Source organism: Neolamprologus multifasciatus, chromosome 14 (genome assembly GCF_963576455.1).
Source record: "Neolamprologus multifasciatus chromosome 14, fNeoMul1.2, whole genome shotgun sequence".
In the NCBI taxonomy this organism is placed as follows: Eukaryota; Metazoa; Chordata; class Actinopteri; order Cichliformes; family Cichlidae; genus Neolamprologus; species Neolamprologus multifasciatus.
Genome location: NC_140452.1, coordinates 13,949,232 through 13,967,474, shown reverse-complemented (window position 1 = coordinate 13,967,474; position 18,243 = coordinate 13,949,232). Strand labels below are relative to the sequence as shown.

At 39.0% G+C, this 18,243-nt stretch overlaps 2 protein-coding genes across 5 annotated transcripts; one reads left to right on the top strand and one right to left on the bottom strand.

Moving 5' to 3' along the window:
• Window positions 1-159: 159 nt before the first annotated feature.
• Window positions 160-7,957, bottom strand: trpc6b (transient receptor potential cation channel, subfamily C, member 6b). Of its 3 annotated transcripts, none has more exons than XM_085131045.1 (12): window positions 7,876-7,957; window positions 5,332-6,100; window positions 5,038-5,223; window positions 4,694-4,858; window positions 4,190-4,406; window positions 3,598-3,825; window positions 3,009-3,273; window positions 2,677-2,872; window positions 2,342-2,548; window positions 2,085-2,141; window positions 1,706-1,781; window positions 160-1,626 (listed from the first exon to the last, which is right to left on the bottom strand). In XM_085131045.1, exons 2-12 carry the CDS (start codon window positions 6,073-6,075, stop codon window positions 1,460-1,462), a joined length of 2,508 nt encoding a protein of 835 aa, XP_084987171.1. In that variant the 5' UTR covers window positions 6,076-6,100; window positions 7,876-7,957; the 3' UTR covers window positions 160-1,459. The 3 variants fall into 3 exon arrangements, with proteins under 3 accessions (XP_084987171.1, XP_084987169.1, XP_084987170.1); XM_085131043.1 differs by lacking the exon at window positions 7,876-7,957 and adding an exon at window positions 7,203-7,806; XM_085131044.1 differs by lacking the exon at window positions 7,876-7,957 and adding an exon at window positions 6,202-7,190.
• Window positions 7,958-7,970: 13 nt separating this feature from the next.
• cep126 (centrosomal protein 126) lies at window positions 7,971-16,436 on the top strand. 2 transcript variants are annotated; one of them, XM_085131038.1, is made up of 11 exons: window positions 7,971-8,305; window positions 8,527-8,646; window positions 9,706-9,851; window positions 10,121-10,232; window positions 10,343-10,475; window positions 11,250-13,191; window positions 13,621-13,739; window positions 14,142-14,211; window positions 14,474-14,683; window positions 14,803-14,867; window positions 14,961-16,436. In XM_085131038.1, exons 1-11 carry the CDS (start codon window positions 8,271-8,273, stop codon window positions 15,042-15,044), a joined length of 3,036 nt encoding a protein of 1,011 aa, XP_084987164.1. In that variant the 5' UTR covers window positions 7,971-8,270; the 3' UTR covers window positions 15,045-16,436. The 2 variants fall into 2 exon arrangements, with proteins under 2 accessions (XP_084987164.1, XP_084987163.1); XM_085131037.1 differs by having other exon boundaries at window positions 7,972-8,305; window positions 10,340-10,475.
• The last annotated feature ends 1,807 nt before the right edge of the window (window positions 16,437-18,243 follow it).

Sequence of the window (18,243 nt, the reverse complement as noted above, 5' to 3'; positions counted from 1 at the left end):
TTTTTTTTATAACTTTAACTAACTGTTTCCTTTTTCATATTTAATAGATTTCATAGTGCTCGGAAACCTTGCGTTTAAGCATCATCATTGTACTGTAGACAGATGAATATATAAAAAAGACTTTGATAAAGTGAAGACTATCACCCATATTGTGGCCATCTAATGGCTAATGTATTATAAAATTGCCCTTTACTTTGAATGACTTTTTTTGTTTTATCTTTAGCCTTGACCTTGTTAGATATTATAGAGGGTTTTATTTTTAAAGGAAATGTGAATGTTGCTGATGCATGTCGTTATGATTCACACAAAGACCTTGGCCCCTATCTCCTGCGTCATGTTTTTGACAACATCAGAAACAATTCTCATGCTGTAATTGTTCTTCATATCTCCATAATGTGTTCGTTAATGTGCTGCAATGGCCTAGTTTTCTCACAAGTTTTTAAACTTTAAATATAGCTCCCATTGACCACCAACAGGCTTCGAAAAATCCTCTCGTTTAATCAAATTTTGAATATTTCAGACACATGGGTAAATTTCCTCGGGATGTTAATGTTATAGATTCTTCTGGTGGTAATTTTTTATCAGTTTCGCTGTTTTATAACAGCCATGTCTGTCCTTGGTGTAATGCTTCACAGCTGCATTATTCACAGGCTTGACAGTTAAAGCCTGGTTGTAGCTTTTAGTCTTTCTGCCTCGCTATATGGAGGCGAGCTGGATGTCTACATGACAGGTCACACTGTTCTCAGATATTTTGCCTAACACCAAGCATGAGAGAGCACAACAGCATGTGGTGCAATGATTTTAAAAACGCATAATCTCTCATGGGATGAAGATAACCCGCAGTAACTTTAATAACATTAAATAAACATTATACTCGGGTAATTAATATTTTGACAAAGAACAACATTTAAGAAAAAAAAAAAGTATACAGTTTTGAACATCAAGCCTGGAGTTGTGTTGATTAACTGAAGTTACATTAAAGAAAAGTAACTACTTTCCTCCAGCTACACTGAGCGCAGTTATCAGAAAGAAGCTTAATTAAGTGTTGCGACTGAGACAATCAAACATATCTTTCTGTTTTATCTGAACCGCTTTCTGGTTTTCAGCACCAGATGACAAACAAATCATGCAGATGACAGCAGTCAACTCAGAACTGTAGCCTAGTCAAAGCAACAGGAAAAGTTACATTACAGTTCCTTTATTGTAGCAATAAGCAAACTGTTCAGACACAGGCACGGAAAAAAAAAATCAAAGGACAAGCAAATTAATAAGTTTACACAATGGAGAAAATGGAGGAATTTTTTATAATGAATACAAAATATGTAGTTTTATCAGCTAAGTTGTGTCTGAAAGTTGTGTGTTAAGTCTGTGTCACAGAAACATTCGGCCTTGACTGAATCCCTCATTAATGAGAACGATGGAGTGTGTCCAGTAAATACATTTCTAATCTTTATTGTTTTTAAGAAACCATATCCAGTGTATGCTTCTGCTCTTCTTTCTGCTTATCATGCATTACTTCTTCCAGCTGCCTCATGAGCTCTGTTAGTGTCTTCTTATCGTGCTTCTCCCTTTCCAGGAGCTCAAAGCGAAGACTTGAGATGTCATGTTTGATCTCTTTCAGTTCACCTGAGGAACAGCAAGTGAAAAGGATAAAATTGTGTTTTTTATGTGATCCTGGCGTGAAATGTAGCCCAGAAGAACTTACCTTCATTCACTTCATTGTTATCTTTATCCCTCTGTGCTTTTAAGATGTATCTTTTAATGAGACAATTCATTATTTTCTGTAATAAAGTAACAAAGTCATGATTATAGTTTTATTCTGCTCTGCCAATTATTTCCCTCACACAAGACACAATCTGGACTATTTGGACTGACATGTTATGGGTCCTTATGTGTATATACAGCAAATTTATTTTATGCCTTAAACTGTTTCATAGGTATGGTTCCATAGATGACACCAAAATCAATTACAAACGTTGCACCTTTTATGTGCACTTGTTTATGTATGCAAAACTTTTATCAGGAAAGACAATTTACTGAAAGCTCCTTTATTAAGCAGTTATTGGAGATTTAAAAAGCTTTACTTGATGATGGGTTGGACAAAGAGATGTTTCCCCAGCCAGATCATCCTGTCGTCTTAACTAAGACAAAAACAACCAAAAGAAGAAGGTGTTAACATAGGTACTTACAACCCCAACCTGTACCTATTAATGTGACAAAAGAAGGCCCTGTAGACCCGCTGAGATGATATATATTCCAACTAGTACATTCAACAAAATTTGTTTGCAAAACTTCCTTGATTAAAATGTTGTTTCATCAAACGACACTGGTGGTGCCTCACATTGTTAAGCTCCATCTCATTGCGTGATTTTTTTGTGTGTCTGCCGGGAGGTACATTCCAGATGAAATCCTTTATACTCAGCAATAGACAAGATACTGATTTTGGGCTGGGCACAAGATTGAAAGGCACAGGCAGTGTGCCACTATGGTCAAAGTAAGAGAACCAGAGTTTAGCTCTTGCAAATTTCCACTCGACATCTGCATCATCCTGCAGCAAAAAAAAACAAAAACAAAAAAGATGGAAATTTAAAACGCCGATAAATTTGGCAATCGGGCTTAAGATACAGTACCAGTCAAATCAGTTCTAAATTAGAAATATCAGTGATGAAGTTGTACCTCAATTTCTTGGAAAGAGCTGTTAAACATAGCAATGAGCATATTCAGCAAGACGACCACCATGATGATGTTGTACACCCCGTACAGAACGTAGCCTACATTCTCAATGAACTTATGGTTGATGTCAATCACCACTGATTTCACTTCTGACAGCCCAAAGATGGCCCAAAATAATGTTTTAAAACTCTCTTCAAGCCTGGAAGTAATACAGAAATCAGAATTTAGTATAGTTCAACCATTGTGTCGTATTTATTAGACACGTTTTGTGTGTAAAGGAAACATTTGATCATATTTTTCTAAAAACTGTGTTTTTGAAGTCGTTCAACACTTACGTCGTAAAGGCATCGTTGTGCTTGGCTCCAAGGTAGTATGAGTACAGATTGAACATTCCTACCATGAAAGCCACAAACACTGTTACGAACACCACCATGAATTTAAATATGTCTTTCACCGTCCTTCCCAGAGAGATCTGCAAGGGCCCGAAGCGCTCGTTGGCGGGCAGGATGTACGCAATGCGGGAGAAACTAAGCACAACAGCAATTGCGTAAAGGCCTTCGGAAATAAGCTGCGGGTCTGAGGGCATCCAGTGGATTCGAGCTGGGAAAAAAGAGAGAGAGAGAGATGCTGCATGTAAGAACAGGTTTTATGATCTAAACTTTGTCTCTGTTAATATTATTACCTGTGTTACGATTTATAAATCAAATACCAATAAAGATCATTTTTCATTTTGATGATGAATTTTAAAAATTTAATTGGGCTATGAAGATAACACCTAAAAGTTTGTTTGTCTCCTTGTCCAGTGCAACATTAGAACAAAATTAAAATCTAACACCAGCAACCTTTTATTTTAACAATGTAAACAAATATTGAATCCTTACCCATAATACCTACAACACTTGAAATTTTTTGGTCTACACTTACCAAGCTGGAAATACTGTATTTCAAAGGGTAACGTCATGTTGGACAGGCTAGTATGGTGCTTGTCAATATAACACTGGGCTGAGTATGCATGCCAAAAAGCCATTAATCTGGCAGTGAAAGACGTCATAAAAATGGTGAGGATGCTAAAGTCTAGAAGGTTCCAGGGTTCTGATATGTACTCCCGGATGTCCTGGGACCAAATGTTGTTACATTCTTCCCAGATCTTCCCTGTGGAGAAAAAAAGTGATTGGCAGTCCCATTTTTGCTCTCTTATATGAAATAGTGTAATAAAATCTTATCATGTACAAACATTATTAATAAGATTTGGATAGTATTTACATCACATAGGAATTTTTATTGCTGTTAAATCATGTTTGACATTGCTTCAACGTCTGGTCTGTAGTTTGAGATTTTCTTGGTGAATGTGGGCAATTTGTATCATAGCAGATGTGTGAAGATTAATAAATCTTGAATGATTTTGATGTTCTTACCCTGACATGCACAGCAGTGTAATAATAAGAGGACCCTGGCTAAAATAACGAGAAATCCATAAGTATATTGGTGAGGGACAAAGTGTGTTTACGCTTATGACCTATGACCCAAGATATGATGAGAATTTCCATCCAGGTGAAGGGTGTGGTCTTCATACGAAAAAGCTGTGAAGGGTAATCATGGATGGTCATGTTGGGCAGCAGTGAAGTTCCCTCAAAGCGGTCTGCTGCATTCAGGACCAGTAGGCAAAGAAATATCATGAAGGAAGCTGCATGCGCCACAAACTTCAGGAAAGGGCCGCCCATAAGTTTCCCAAACTGAAGCGAGAGACAACAAACAGAACAAAACCTAAAATCACATATTTTTGACATATTTCAGTGATATATCTTATACATCAAAAGATGCATGGCAGTGCCAGTTATAAAAACTGAAACATTGATGATGAGAAAAACTTCATAACAAACTAAAAAAGTCAGCGCAATCCTACATTACAGCTTTGTTAACTTAGTGTTACCAGAATTTGGCAATTTAAAGTTCAGCAGGCATAATGCAACATTTGTATGGCAGGTTATTAGGTTATGTGCAACTTTTTTTGTAAACTAACCTTACTTGATGGTGCTATCCAGTAAATAAAAGCCAGTATAGGCAACCCAAGAGCTACACCGAGAACAAGAAGAATCTTAACTGCTGTTGTTTGCTGGTGGAGTCGAGATAGGTTTTCATACCAGATGGAAAGGAGTTGCTGTTGGCAGTTTGGATGTGCCACAAACTGCCTCATTTGAGTTTAAAGGTATGTGTTGTTCGCATGTGTGTGCATGTGTGTGTTCATGCAAGACAAAGACAGACAGACAGAGACAGGAAGAGAAAAGGATTACTTTACATGAGGTTGATGAAGGAAAGATTGATTAAAAAAAAAAAAAAAAAGCTAAAGAGTGCTCATGTGCTTACCTTCTTAACCTCATATTTTATTGCAAGTTTTAACCTAATCAGGTTTTGTCTGTTCGTGGTGTCTGAGCTACGATATGATTCTTTGTCCCCATTTAAAATAGCCTCCACTTCCTCTGTGTTTCGACACAAATCCAGGAGCCCCACCACAAAGTCTTTACACTGCATGGACAGGTTCTTATAATCATTCTGTAACAGAGAACAGCAGCATATGCACTGTCATGAATGAGTGAAGCACATAAACAGACCTGCAAAAACATCAATACGCATCCTGAGTGAACACTGTAATTACTGTACCTTGAACTCTTTCTCAGTGTTGGCCAGAACTGCAAGCTCATTGCTCAGTTCCAGCGCTGCCATCACAGGATCTTCACTGGAGAGACAGAGATATGCCGGGCTGGCTAGACCTTTATATGCATTGATGCGGGACTGTGAATGGCTGAAAGAGTCATGCCTCCGCTGCTCACTACAGGTCTTGCACTGACAGTAGTAGTCATGGGGTCGTTCTATCCTGGCTCCCTTAAGAAGAAGTATATGCACTATTTCATACTCTTGGCACTGGCAAGCCAGAATGATGGGAGTGATGTCATGAGAGAACCGTGTCCCATCCTCATCATAGGAGAAAAAGTCATCATGCATCTCTGCCTGGCTGGGGCTGTTAGTCAGCCTTTGACTGTCTGCAAAAGCCTCGTGGTTCAGTATGGCTTCTACTATGCGAATGTAACCTTTACTGATGGCTAACAGCAAAGCATCTCCTATTCTGGCGAGGTCTTTCTTCTTTAGAAGAAGTCTGGTAAGTTCAAGATGCTCATTGGCAACAGCCAGCTGCAGTGCATTCTGTCCCATGTAGTTGACACAGTTAACATTGAGCTCTGGCAGCTCTTCCAACATCCGCCTCACTTCAGGGATATTGCCATATTCTGCAGCTTCTAAAAAAACTTCCTCCTTCATAGAAAGGCAAGAGGAAGAGTGAGGATGAAATGGGTAACCGGCCCCCCAAAAAGCTTGTCTCCGGGATTTGACCACAATATGTCTTAGCATCGTGGCTTTCTCTTCATTGCTCCATCTAAAAACAGGTAAGTGTATTTAGTCATATGATCTTTAGCACAGGGCTACAACCACATTTTAGGTTTGTAAAATTATTTCTGTAAGACAAAATAGACCTACCTTTTCAGCTGGTAATCCCTCCTTTGCTAAGGTAAGATTAATAATTTCTCTCGGGGAAGATAAACAAATATTCTATTGCTTTAAAGGATCATTTTTACCTTATATCACAAAAAGGGCTGGACAATGAGACAGCAGTGATCCAACCAGTGACTGAACAACAGTGTGCACAGTGGGTCTCTGCGGATTTATAACTCACACTAAATGTGTGACACCACCCACAGATTCATCATCTGCTCTCCTTCATTTCATGGGAGGACACTGACCATTCAGCCTCTGCTGGATTCACATGTCTTTTTAATTTCGTTACTGTTGAATAATCCAAAATAGACTATACATAACACCACTTGCTGATCATGGAAAACTTAGAACGTCTTAACCACAGACATTAAGCTGAGGTCATACTTGATGACAGTGACTATTTTTATTGCTAATTAAATCGCCATTGTCAAAAGAGAAAATCAACTTTCTGCTCACTAATTACATTTGAATAACAAGGTTATCTGAGGAGCTAATTGCTTCAGCACAAATAACCACCATGATGACAGAAGATGACGACGTCCAGTGTATTCAGTCATAATTAGTGACATTAGTAACAAGATTTTAAGTAACTGACCAATCCGTTAAATGCATCCAATACAGGCAGAATTTGTTCTGATAGAGGGGCAGATCGTTTATATTTGCGAATACAATATAAACTGATTATGTATCCTGCTGTTAGGCCAGGGAAGGTGAAAAAATCCTTATTTAAACCGAAGTGGTTTAAATAAGGATTTAATAAGTGAAGATCAAAATAATATTTGAAACATATTTTCTGGTGAACTTTGTTTCCCTTCCTATATCATCTATAGAGCTAGATGGAGAAAACAAATGAAATGAAAGATTTCTGTAGCATCGTAAAAGTAGCAATAACATCGATATTATGGAAATATAACAATATCATTATCTGTCATATATAGAGATAGAGAGAGAGATTTAAAGAAAAAAACACGCGCTTCACTAACCTTGGGAAATACTGCTCCACCATTTATTAATTATTTAATCTTTATGACCCAAATCTGCTTCGGTCATCGAGCTCATCCTGTAGCCTCGATCTGGACCTTCTGTCAGAGTGGCTCTAACTCTGCGTCCAGTGTTGACTCTTGAAGCTTACGGTGCTGCATTTGCACGCACAACGGGCGTTTTTCCTTTAGAGTTTCCTTTGAAATATGGGTATTGGTGTGGGAATTATATTTATCTATTATTTACTTATTATTTTCAATCAATCTTCCCGTAAGCCCCCTAAAGCAAGATATTAAAGCACTTTGACAAACTGGGACTTTGGATCAGCAGAATCGCTCCAGCATAACAGGTTGTGACTTAAACTGTAGCCGAGGGCAAAGGGATTATTCGTAATTACCCGAGTGCAGGATAGCAGCAATATCATCACTATACCCATATACAGTGTTTGACAAAGTAAGAGATAAAGCAGCGGCCCACTCGTCCATAAAATGGCATACACAATCTGGAAAAAACAGATTTTCAATAATCCTCTTAACTTCTGTTTTTATTAAAGATAAAAGGTAATACCAGCCCATCCTCGTATTTTACAAGCCCTCCTCTAAGAGTAGATACAAAAGCTGAGTAAAAACATTTTAACTGTCCCACAGAAAGTTTTTAACATTAAAATGTGGATACCTTTAATTTCCAAATGTGCCTGAAGGCGGCATGCACGTCTGGAGGTGTCCTGCGCCCTCTGCTGGACATGAGAGAAACAATCACCTCTCTTGGTTGCCAAGGAGTCGCGTCCTCGGTCGCTATCATGGAGCAAGCGTACACAAACACGGTTGTGGACGTATCAACTTATTCGGATTTTTGTTCTCACTCTTACATAAGACAATGAGGCTGTTACTGGTCAGGGGAGATCGCAACGATGTGGACATTTACGCTACAAGTTTCACTTCGCCCTGAAAATGGTTGAGTGACTTAATCCGGCGTACTGCCGACGTTAGCTAAAAGGACAAGTTAGCAGCTGCTAGCCGATTAAACCTGTACGTCTGCTCGGTGTCAGCGAAGATCAGCAGCCTCAGAGGATGCAAGTTCTTCAAGATCACTTCTTCTACCATTCGTATCCTACATGCATGAAGTTATTTGTGTTATAGAAATGTGTGTCATGCACCCACGCTCGTTTTAAAACAAATGTAGAGTTTGGTAATAACCCAACTTGAAACTTTATTCGACCTGCTTGTATAATTCACGAGAACTTAATCATTGCTGATTATTACTTTTACGCGACACATATCCTCTGACCACCATCAACAACTGCTCTCCTCAGCTGATGACTACCAGATATTCGAGGTTGAGAGATCATGCAAGTCTCGAGAAGGAGAGACAGCTTTTGGTTGAAGAGCAGAAGATGTGCAAAGCCCGAGCACGCAAATTCTCCCTGGAAACCAACCGACGCAGGAAGTCAGTTGTCAAATGAATGTATATTATTTTTATTGTAACAGCAAAGTTTCATCTAAACAACACACTTCTGTCTGATTTCTATAACCTATAATCTATAACTCTCCCAGAAACCCATTTAGAGAAATATGTGCAGCCCATTTAATTTCAGCAAAGTAGGCTGTGCTTTGCTGGTGTTCAGAATGAGCCTCTGGTTCTGTCCTTGACTTTGATACTTTATTGGATCAACTGTGCAGACAGGATTTCACAATGTAGACCTGGAAATAGATCTATGTTTCCAGAGAGGTGATTAAAGCTTGACTTCTTTGAATGCTTAAAGCTGCAAAGTTTATCCCGATGAGGTTCAGATCCCTTGCACCTTCTAAATATGTGTTTCCATAATTGGGACCTGACGCTGAGAGGTCCTGTTTTTAAACCTAGTGCACTAAAAGCATGTTATTGCAAGGCTGGCTGTAGGCAATGGTCAGGCTTATTGCGTAACCCAAGAACAAGAGGAACCCCACAAATTAGATTTGTTCCTTTAATGGAGGGGCAAATTAAACTGTGGATAAGCTTACCCATAAACATTACATAGATTGCATGAAATACTATATCTTCACTTACAGTAATACATTTCAGTTTTATGTTTAGACAGCAGAATTGGAATCTTTAACATGATTTTTCACACGTAAAAAAGGCAGCATAATTAGGCACAATGTTGCACATTTAAAGGACATGTAACTCCAGTTCATGTAGAGTTTAATGACACATTTTCGAAAATGAATTTTCAGCTACTATAAGCCTTTGTAAATACAGTAGATAGAGGTACTTCTCATGGCTATTTAATACACTACTACTTCTGACATTAAAAAAACAAAAAAACAAAGTGGAATTTTATTTACACTATTACTGTTGTTACTGGCTTCACCGGTGAACCCAGGAGTGAATGGTGTCTTTAATTTATTAATGGCTCTGCTGAAAACATATCTCTAGGCAGGGACTCAGGTTTCTGTTTAGCCCAGAGTAGATTTAATAAATTAAAATGTGCCCTAGGTTCATGCTCTTCCCTTTTTCATGGCTCAGGGCTTTGGATGAAAGACGGAAGCAGTGGGATGTGCAGGAGCAATGCCTAAGAGACCGTATCCTCCAGCAACGCAGACTGCAAGTACAGGACGCAACTGAGCGTTTCCAAAGAGCACATCTACCCCCTTCTGAGAAGCGCCGACAATGTTAGTAGATTATACAGTTAGCTCCATATATATTTGGACACTGACACAAGATTTGTTTTTTACCTGTTTACTGAAAAATATTCCAGTTATAGTTGTATAATGGACATGGACGTAATGCGTAGACTCTCAGCTTTCATTTGCGGGTATTCACATTCAAGTTGGATGAAGGGTTTGGGAGTTTCAGCTCCTTAACACGTACCACCCTCTATTTCACTCAACAGTCTTGACATATTTTGGTTTATTTGTATGTTTTCCTTTGTGTCTCATAGCTTTTAAAAGAAATGTTGCAAATATTGAAGATGCACTCCATCAAATTCAAGGCACCTTGAATTCGTACACTCGGCAGTCCTCTTTCTTGTCCAGCAATATAAACGTTAATGGGTAAAAAAAGAAGAAGATTTAAACTTCAACCATTCTCCTGTATTATCTTACTGCATACCAAAAATAGCCAGTCACTGCTTATTTATATTCTCCTTTCTCTTTTAAAGAAGCTGCTCCCCATCTCCTAAGCCACCCACGGTTTCTAAATCCTCCCACCGCCAAGCGATTTCTGCTGTGGAGGCCTACACAAAACTCCTCCTGGAACAGAGCAGAATAGAGAGCGAGCACGATCACAGTCCACAGGTATTTTTTGTTTGTTCGTTTTGTTGTTGTTTTTTCATTTCAATGTGCAGGAAACAAAACTACTTTAGTGTGACAGCTCTTCTGCTTTTTTCGAGGCCACAGTTTCTTTCAGTTGGCGCTTAATTGCCGTGGAAGCTCTGAGGCTGTACTTACTGGTTGTACTGCTTCGACATTTTGGCTATATTTTTATTAATTAAATAAAGACAGAGTGTAATATGCCATGTGTTGTAATGCCATATTTAAATAATTGTAGAACCTGGTAAGGACCAGATTTATGATGATTTTGTTTTTCATTTTTTATTCTTTTATATATATTCTTAAATTAATTTGCATAATGACTGAAACTAGCACGACTGAACGAATAATGGGCTGTTTATAATATTGGGGAAACCTACCTCAGTCACCTGAGACTGAAGAAGTCACTTGGATGAGTGTTGAAACGTTTCTCCCACTGAAAACGTCCAGATGAACAGAATCAATTTTGGGGGGATTCCACTAGGTGGCAGCATTGTAACAAACCTTTTCCTGCAGTAACAGTCCCTGTGGATGCTGCAAACTGTAGCACCCTCTAGTGCAATGTGTGTATATTAATAGCTGTTTCAAAATGTATATTATTTATAACAGTCTTCATTTTCATTTTGTGGAAAAAAAAAAGATCAGTGGCAAGGACGCAGGGGAGGTCCTTCTAAACACTGATAAGCAACAGGCATGCCTGTACAGTTGTAAAATATATTATTTTCCACTTATCAACTCCTCTCTGCTTCCATTTTCCAGGGTAGCCACCTGTCTGATTCTTGTCTTTCTGAGAGCCTTTCAAGTAAGGATAGTTTGGAAAGTGAGGATTTCAACCACCTCACAAAAACTCTGCAGAGTTCCTATTCATCACTCTTGCTTGGCACAGAGAGGACCCATCAAGACCTAAGAAAGCAAAATGACTTGTGTCATCAAACATCAGACCTCTCAGCGATGATGCTTCTCGGTGATAACTTAGTCCAAGCAAATAAGCGGCATGAACCAAACCAGAAAAAACTAGATGAATCTGGCTGGTGTAATAATAAGATAAATGTTTCTAAAGCCTCGTGGGAATTCACATCTATTGAACAAAGACTTAAGACAGAGATCCAGCCTGCTCTGAACAACTGTAATTTATCAGCTCATAGTGAAAATGTTAGTGCTGACCTAGAGCCCTATGAGATGAAAACTCGACAGAACAGCCCCGATGGCAACATCATTATTGCAAATATAGCTGCTCTTGGCAACGCAGCACTCGATTCTTCCTATCCTAAACAAGAGGGCCTCTTGGCTCCCAAACAGGAGAGGATCCAAGATGACAGACAATTAAAATATCCAACTACAGAAATTCCTTTGCTTGCCAAAAATAGCAACAGCAAAGACATTTTGTTTGGGGATCCCCCAAAGCCAAATATTTTCTTGTACAACAGTACAACAGACAATTTGTCAAGAGAAAGCTCTCTTCAGCAAACAGGAAAAGAAAACAGCGCTCTGTCATCTCACAAAGAATGCACTGCTTCTACAAACAATCTCAATAAGGTTACAAACTCAGACTCCAATACTAAGAAACCAATAAATACAAAATCCATGGAGCATACCTGCTTGTCTAATATTCATTCAGATACATACAAGTGTCTTGAATGTCCTGAGAAAGAAGTCGAGAAAATACCTCTGTCAATAGAGACGTCTGAGTCGCTATGCGAGGTCAGATATAGTAAGGGAATTCTTAAAAAGCAGTCCAAATACGTGGATTCCGCTTGTGTGTATGGCTCAGGGAATTTGATTTTTGCAAAACAAGTAGCTTTAGCGATCAGGGATAGTGTTGAATTAGCACGGAGAAAAACAAGGGACCTGGAGGGCAATAACACTGTCAAAAAGAAGCTGCGTTGGTTTGATGAAGTGCATGTGGAAAAAGAGAAAGATAAACAGAACAAAATGAAAGGCAAATCCTTCAATCTCTGTCAACCAAAAAACAACTCGGACGACCACCAGCTAAGTCTTAGTGCGTTCTCAGGGACTCCCAAGACTGGACCCGGCATGACCCCTGCAGCCTCCACCGGTTATCAGTTTACAAAAGAAGCTTGGGCAGATGTTCAAGTCAACTTGCCCCAGCAACAAACCGATGAGGTCAAGGTACACCGCAACAGCATCAGAGCCAGTGCCCCCAAGGTCCCTCGGAAAGAGCACTTTGGCAGAGCGGGTCCTGTTTCCTCACGAACAAGAAAGGGCACGGTCATACGACCTCAGTCTGCCACCGAGGTTAGTCAGATTGCCAAAACCCAAGGGAAGGTCATGGTGCCACGTCCACCTCCTCGGATGGAATCTGCAGAGGAAAAGACGCCGTGCATCACCAAAATTCCATATGGCAGGGATCACGCGAGCGCCATCAACAAACAGGCCATGGCTGTTGAGCAGGTCCTGAACAAGAATAACTCAGAGGGCCATTGCTCAGCTAAAACGCATAAAGAAATAACAACAGAAAATACTGTTTTAGACACACCACTGCCACCGTCATACGCCTCCCCACTCTCAGAGGGCATTGTGGCGAGCATGCCCAGTTCAAGTCATCAGGACACTCACCACTACAGAAGAAGGGGGGAGAATGCATTTAATGAAAAAGACTTCTGTTTAGATTGTACACCCACAGATGAAGAAATTTCACAGCTCTGGCATGGCGTCCGCAGTGCCTTAACCACAAAGGATGGTAATGAATATTTTAGCTGACGTCCCTACACATGGCTTAGGGTTAATTTGAGTGCCTCCAGAAATTTTAGGGTTTTTTTTTCTACCTGTTCAAGTTCAGATTTTACATTTTATAATGTAAGTAGTAGCTACAGTACTTTGAGCGTAAAGAGGAACAATCTTTAATGCTAATCCAGTCCCAAGATGCTGTTTGACTGTGTTCAATAGTACAAGTATGCAGAAAATAATCTGCATGACATGACATGAGTTTTTATGACTATTTTTAATCATTATTCCACTTTTTTATTATTTGTAATAATAGGCTGTGCTTCAAAACATCCAACTCCTGTTTTAAAATTTAAATTTTTTTTTTACATGGTGTTCCAGACAGCACAGTCTGGAATATGCTTGTTCTTGTAGTTATGATACCGGTGCATATGTTTTCTTTCAGCAAAACCGATACTGAAAGCACCAGCCCTGGAGAGAGGGCGAGTCTTAAGGAAGCCCTGTACAGAGAAAGGCAGACAGGCTCCTGGCTCAGAGAGTAGAAGACTTCATCAGATCTCTCAGGTACATGCGTGCAGTTGCGTAGTTGCCCTGTGGGAGGTGTGAGAGTAGTTGGTAAAGATCAGTAAGTGGGTGTGTTTGAACTTGTTTTGCTGTTCCTTTTATGCTGTCCAAAGTGTTAATTTAATAATTAATGATGCCAAAGACAAGCGTTAGGGATAGACACGAGTTAACGATACATTTTTTTTTGTCATCACAAATAAAATAAGACTTAATTCATCTTTAGCCTGCATAAAAATTAAGGTTAATTGTAGGTCAGACTAACAGAATAAAATAGAATAGAAATCTTTGTCTTAAGCTTCCCAGACAAAGGGAACAAAAACAACGAGCAGTTAGTAAAAAGCTAATAACTGATGTTGACTTAGCGACAGTTCATGTGTTGTGAGTATGTGTTGTTTTTTGCAGCAAACAAAGCAAACCGCAAAGCTGCTCAGAACATTACCAAGCACTTACAACTCCGCCTTTCCAAATGAAGGTATTATGTCCTCTGTTTGTGTTTACATTTATTTCATAATTCAAGCAAATGTTAAATGTATTAGTTTAAAAAAAATGTTACTCTTCTGTCATGTCTTATGCTTTATAAGAGCTTTCTTAACATTTTCTTTTTTGTTTTCTAGTTTTAGGAAATATATATAATGTAACTTAAAAAAACAGGGATATAGGAATTTAAAAATCTGATAGGACAGCTGCATCATGCGTTAATAAGGTGAGAGTGTCTGCCTTTAATGTAATCTCAGATTTTGAGAGTGCAGCCCAGTTACACCTCGCTGAAGTGCATGCTAAAGGCCATCTGGAAGAAAAGGGTATAGTGGCTGCCATGGAGACAGTCCAAACACGGAGATCTGGAACAGTAGAGCAGTACAGCCGACAGCAGGAGCTCACCAGCATTTCCTTGGAGGAGAAGAAAATTCTGCTCTGTCTGGATCGACTCAACCACGAGCTTCAATGTAAGCACTTTGTGAAGGCCGTTAAAATCAGGCCAGAATTTTTCTGACCTGTGTATGACAGAAGAGTGTTAACATGATGTCGGTGCAGCGTAACCACGGCAACCTGTTACTATTTGCAGGTGTGCAGGAGCGTGTTGGGGGCAATACTAGCACGCATGGTCTTGTACTTAGTGATGCACCCTATGTAAGTATTTAGCAGGGATTTATTTCTTTCCTCAACAGAAAGGGTGACTTTGTTGAAGATAATTCATTTCTTAACTTCTGTCTCCATTTTCAGACAAGAGAAGTGAAAGCATCAAACCATAACAAACACTGTGGCTCCTCGGCTAACAATCACTCTCGATACCACCAGAAGTCCTGACTTGAAGCTTGTGTTCGCCACAGCAGTCTTGAGCCCTCGTCGGTGCACTTTATGCTGAAGCATGTTGTTGAAACAATTACACAATTACCCCGCAAAATTTTTACAAAGTGTGTCTTTTTAAGTAACTAAGGATCTGAAATATAAACAGCCTTGAATTGCAAAGACAAAAAAAGACATATCAGCAGCCTTAGAGCACACTTAAGCTACTGACTATCAAGCAATCTAAGTCTGAAGTGCCTATTTAAATGAGAAAGGCTTTAATCTGTTTTTATGTTACAAAATGCAAAGATGCTCTTGTTTCAATCAATACATGACCAGCCCTCACTGCAAAATATACAAACACTATCAAATTGTATATGTTAAATGTTTAAAAGTGTACCATTCTGTATTTATTTTGCATAGTAACACTATGACTTGGTGGACTGTTTTGCAGCAGTTCAGCAGTGAACTGAATAAATGTTGTTGACAGTTTGCTGATGAACTCTGTGTTTGGCAGTGTTACAATCAGTGAATTGACCGAGGCCTGGAAGTGGTTTATGAAAAGTTTTGCAGCATTGAAGGTGTGTTTGTCTTTCTTTTATGGCTGTGGAAAAGATGATTATGGCTACTGGACTCAACCTACTGGCTCAGCAAGCCGAGCCTCTACAGAGAGGTTTCTGCAGGTTTCTCTTCAGGTTGCACCTATGCTGCATTTTATTTTTGCTTTAAGGCTTAATTTATTTAATATTGCCCTCAATCTATAGTAACATCAAAAGACAAAGCATGCTATTATTTGATACTAGTTGTTGTTTAAAGTGTATTTAATTAAAAACTTCTCTGTCTTCTATGGCAAACAATAGCTTCATTGGGGGAAGACGCTGTAGGGATTATTGATGTGAGCTGCCCCTCCTTCTCTGGCGTGTCTGGGTTTGTCCCTCTGTCAGCCTGCTAGGACTTGTTCCAAGAGCTGAAGGAAGCCCAAGCTCATCTGAACAATGATGGGACTTTTTTTATAGCTTAACTGCAGGTTTCTTTGCTGCTCCAAGAAGGAGCTATAAACGGTAATGTGACAATGGTGTCTCGTTGCCACATCGAGTCGTGCATCACCTCCTTGTTAGCTTACACCAAAACTGAGAACAGCAACAGAGGGAAACAATGTATTCATTTTTAGCATATGATTATGCCCACAACAGCAGATGCACTTTGACTCGTTACATTTGAAGAGATTCTCCAGTGAAACATACAAACTGTTCAATGTGGTTAATTGACAATGAGCGTCAGTGTTATTTCTACCCAGTGTGCATGAGACGATTATAAAGGGAAGAAAACTACTTTTATCTGAACTGATGCTGATATGTAACATATTTGAGTCCTACCTATTAACAAGAAACTGTCTAGTAATAATACTTAGACTGCCCCAATAAAAAAGAAAAAACAAACAAACAACATAAGCGTGCACACAAATAAACACAATCATGTAGAGTAAGTGTTCATGTTCAGATAAAACACTGAAATTCTGAATATTCTGCTGTAGGTTTGCCCTGAAATCAGTTCCGTTTGGCCTGGCACCATTATTGTTCACAGTCATTATGCTGTACAATGGTGAGTGTAATGAGCTTTAAGCCTTAACCAGCACAACACCCAGAAACTGAACAAGAAAAGGCAAGCGTGCTGAAAATAAGGGGAGACATTTTCACAGATGCAAGTTCAAGCTTGTGCTTTGGTCTGTTGTGAAGCTTAAGCTGTCAAGTATTTTGTCTTCTTTTGTTACAGTCCATTTAACACGCAATGAATGAGTGTCTGGAAAAGCAATATTGCATGCAACAAAAAATGACCGAAACAAACCTTGACTTTAAAAAAAATCTGAATATCTTTTGTAATAAAAATAATATGCACATGGATGGAAGGTTGGAAATTATGCTTTACGTGTTTAGATCAAATTTGTAATGATAACAATGGCTTTAAAGCTCAGAAAATGAGTGATAGCTAAGATTTATGCATAAAACTGAAAGATTGTAGATAATAACATAGTTGTACGTGGTTTGTTCATGTTTAAAGGAAGTGATAGACACTGCAATAGTTTGTTTATTATTGGGATAAATACCGATTGTACACTGCAGGGGGCGTGCGAGCCTTCTACTCACTTGACTGTAGCAACAGTGTGTCAACATATCTGTAATAGCCAAACAGAAGAGCAAAGCGCTTTACACAAAGTGGACTCATACAGCTACACTTTCGATCACAGGTTGATTCTGGTTTATAGCAGCCATATGATCGTTTCTAGTAATATCCAATCGAGAGCAGTGAGGAGGATGGAAGGCTTACAAAAAGTGACCAAACTCGGCGTTGTGGGTGGTCCTCTTGGCGCTGCCGGGACACTGCAGTCCATCTCTTTAATGTGTCTGACTGCGTTACAATGATGTGAAAATGGCCACTTTCATTGAAACAATGGACATTTTTTTGACTGGCAGCATGTGTGCAAAGACTGTTTCCTTCATTCATCAAATTAGAGCAACTTTTAAAACAATAATCAAGTATTTCACAAATATTAAAAGTTCGCTCACTGTCAGCATTTTACTAATCATTTATTAGACACATCAAAGTTTAGCAGGACAAACATGAATTCCTATCAGTACACCAGTATGGTGGATTACAGCGATGTTAAATGTTTCTAAGATTTTGAAGGTGCAGCATTGTTAAAACGTATTATCTGTCCGAAAGCATGTGGGTTGAGTGTGACTATCAGTCTGTTAAGGAGGTTTACAGTGTCTGTGGATATTTAATAGATCTTCATAATGATACATTCAATGGATGTATGGGAAAAACTGAAACAGAGCCCCCATATCCAAAGAGGGTGGATCTTGACAAAATGATTTCTCAATGGGAGAGGGGCTGCATTAGCATAACAATTGTGGGAACTGCATGGGTCTACTTTTCATGAGCACTGTAACAAAAAAAGAGAGTGAGAGAGAGACAAAACTGTACTATTACACATAGTGATGATAGTTCTTTTTCTTATCTTTGCTCAGACTCTTGGAAAAGTGTTTATCTATATTGTCTATATCTATAAATAAATCCTGCGACGAAAAATGTGATCTGCCAGTGTTACTTTAGTCAGATTTTCCGTTTGCAAATGCACTTTATTGTAAGTTATTATGAGCTTTAGTTTAATATGAATTTGATTTTCGTTTTCTTTTTGATCCTTTATTTTCTTGTTTTT

Coding starts and splice junctions, on each gene's coding strand:
- trpc6b (XM_085131043.1), bottom strand. CDS start 7,225: ATGGTGGAGCAGTATTTCCCAAG. Junction 3,274..3,597: donor AATACAGTATTTCCAGCTTG/GTAAGTGTAGAC, acceptor CTTTTTTCCCAG/CTCGAATCCACTGGATGCCC. Junction 2,142..2,341: donor ATGAGATGGAGCTTAACAAT/GTGAGGCACCAC, acceptor TTTTTGTCTTAG/TTAAGACGACAGGATGATCT.
- cep126 (XM_085131037.1), top strand. CDS start 8,271: ATGCAAGTTCTTCAAGATCACTTCTTCTACCATTC. Junction 10,476..11,249: donor AGCACGATCACAGTCCACAG/GTATTTTTTGTT, acceptor TCCATTTTCCAG/GGTAGCCACCTGTCTGATTC. Junction 14,684..14,802: donor ACTCAACCACGAGCTTCAAT/GTAAGCACTTTG, acceptor TACTATTTGCAG/GTGTGCAGGAGCGTGTTGGG.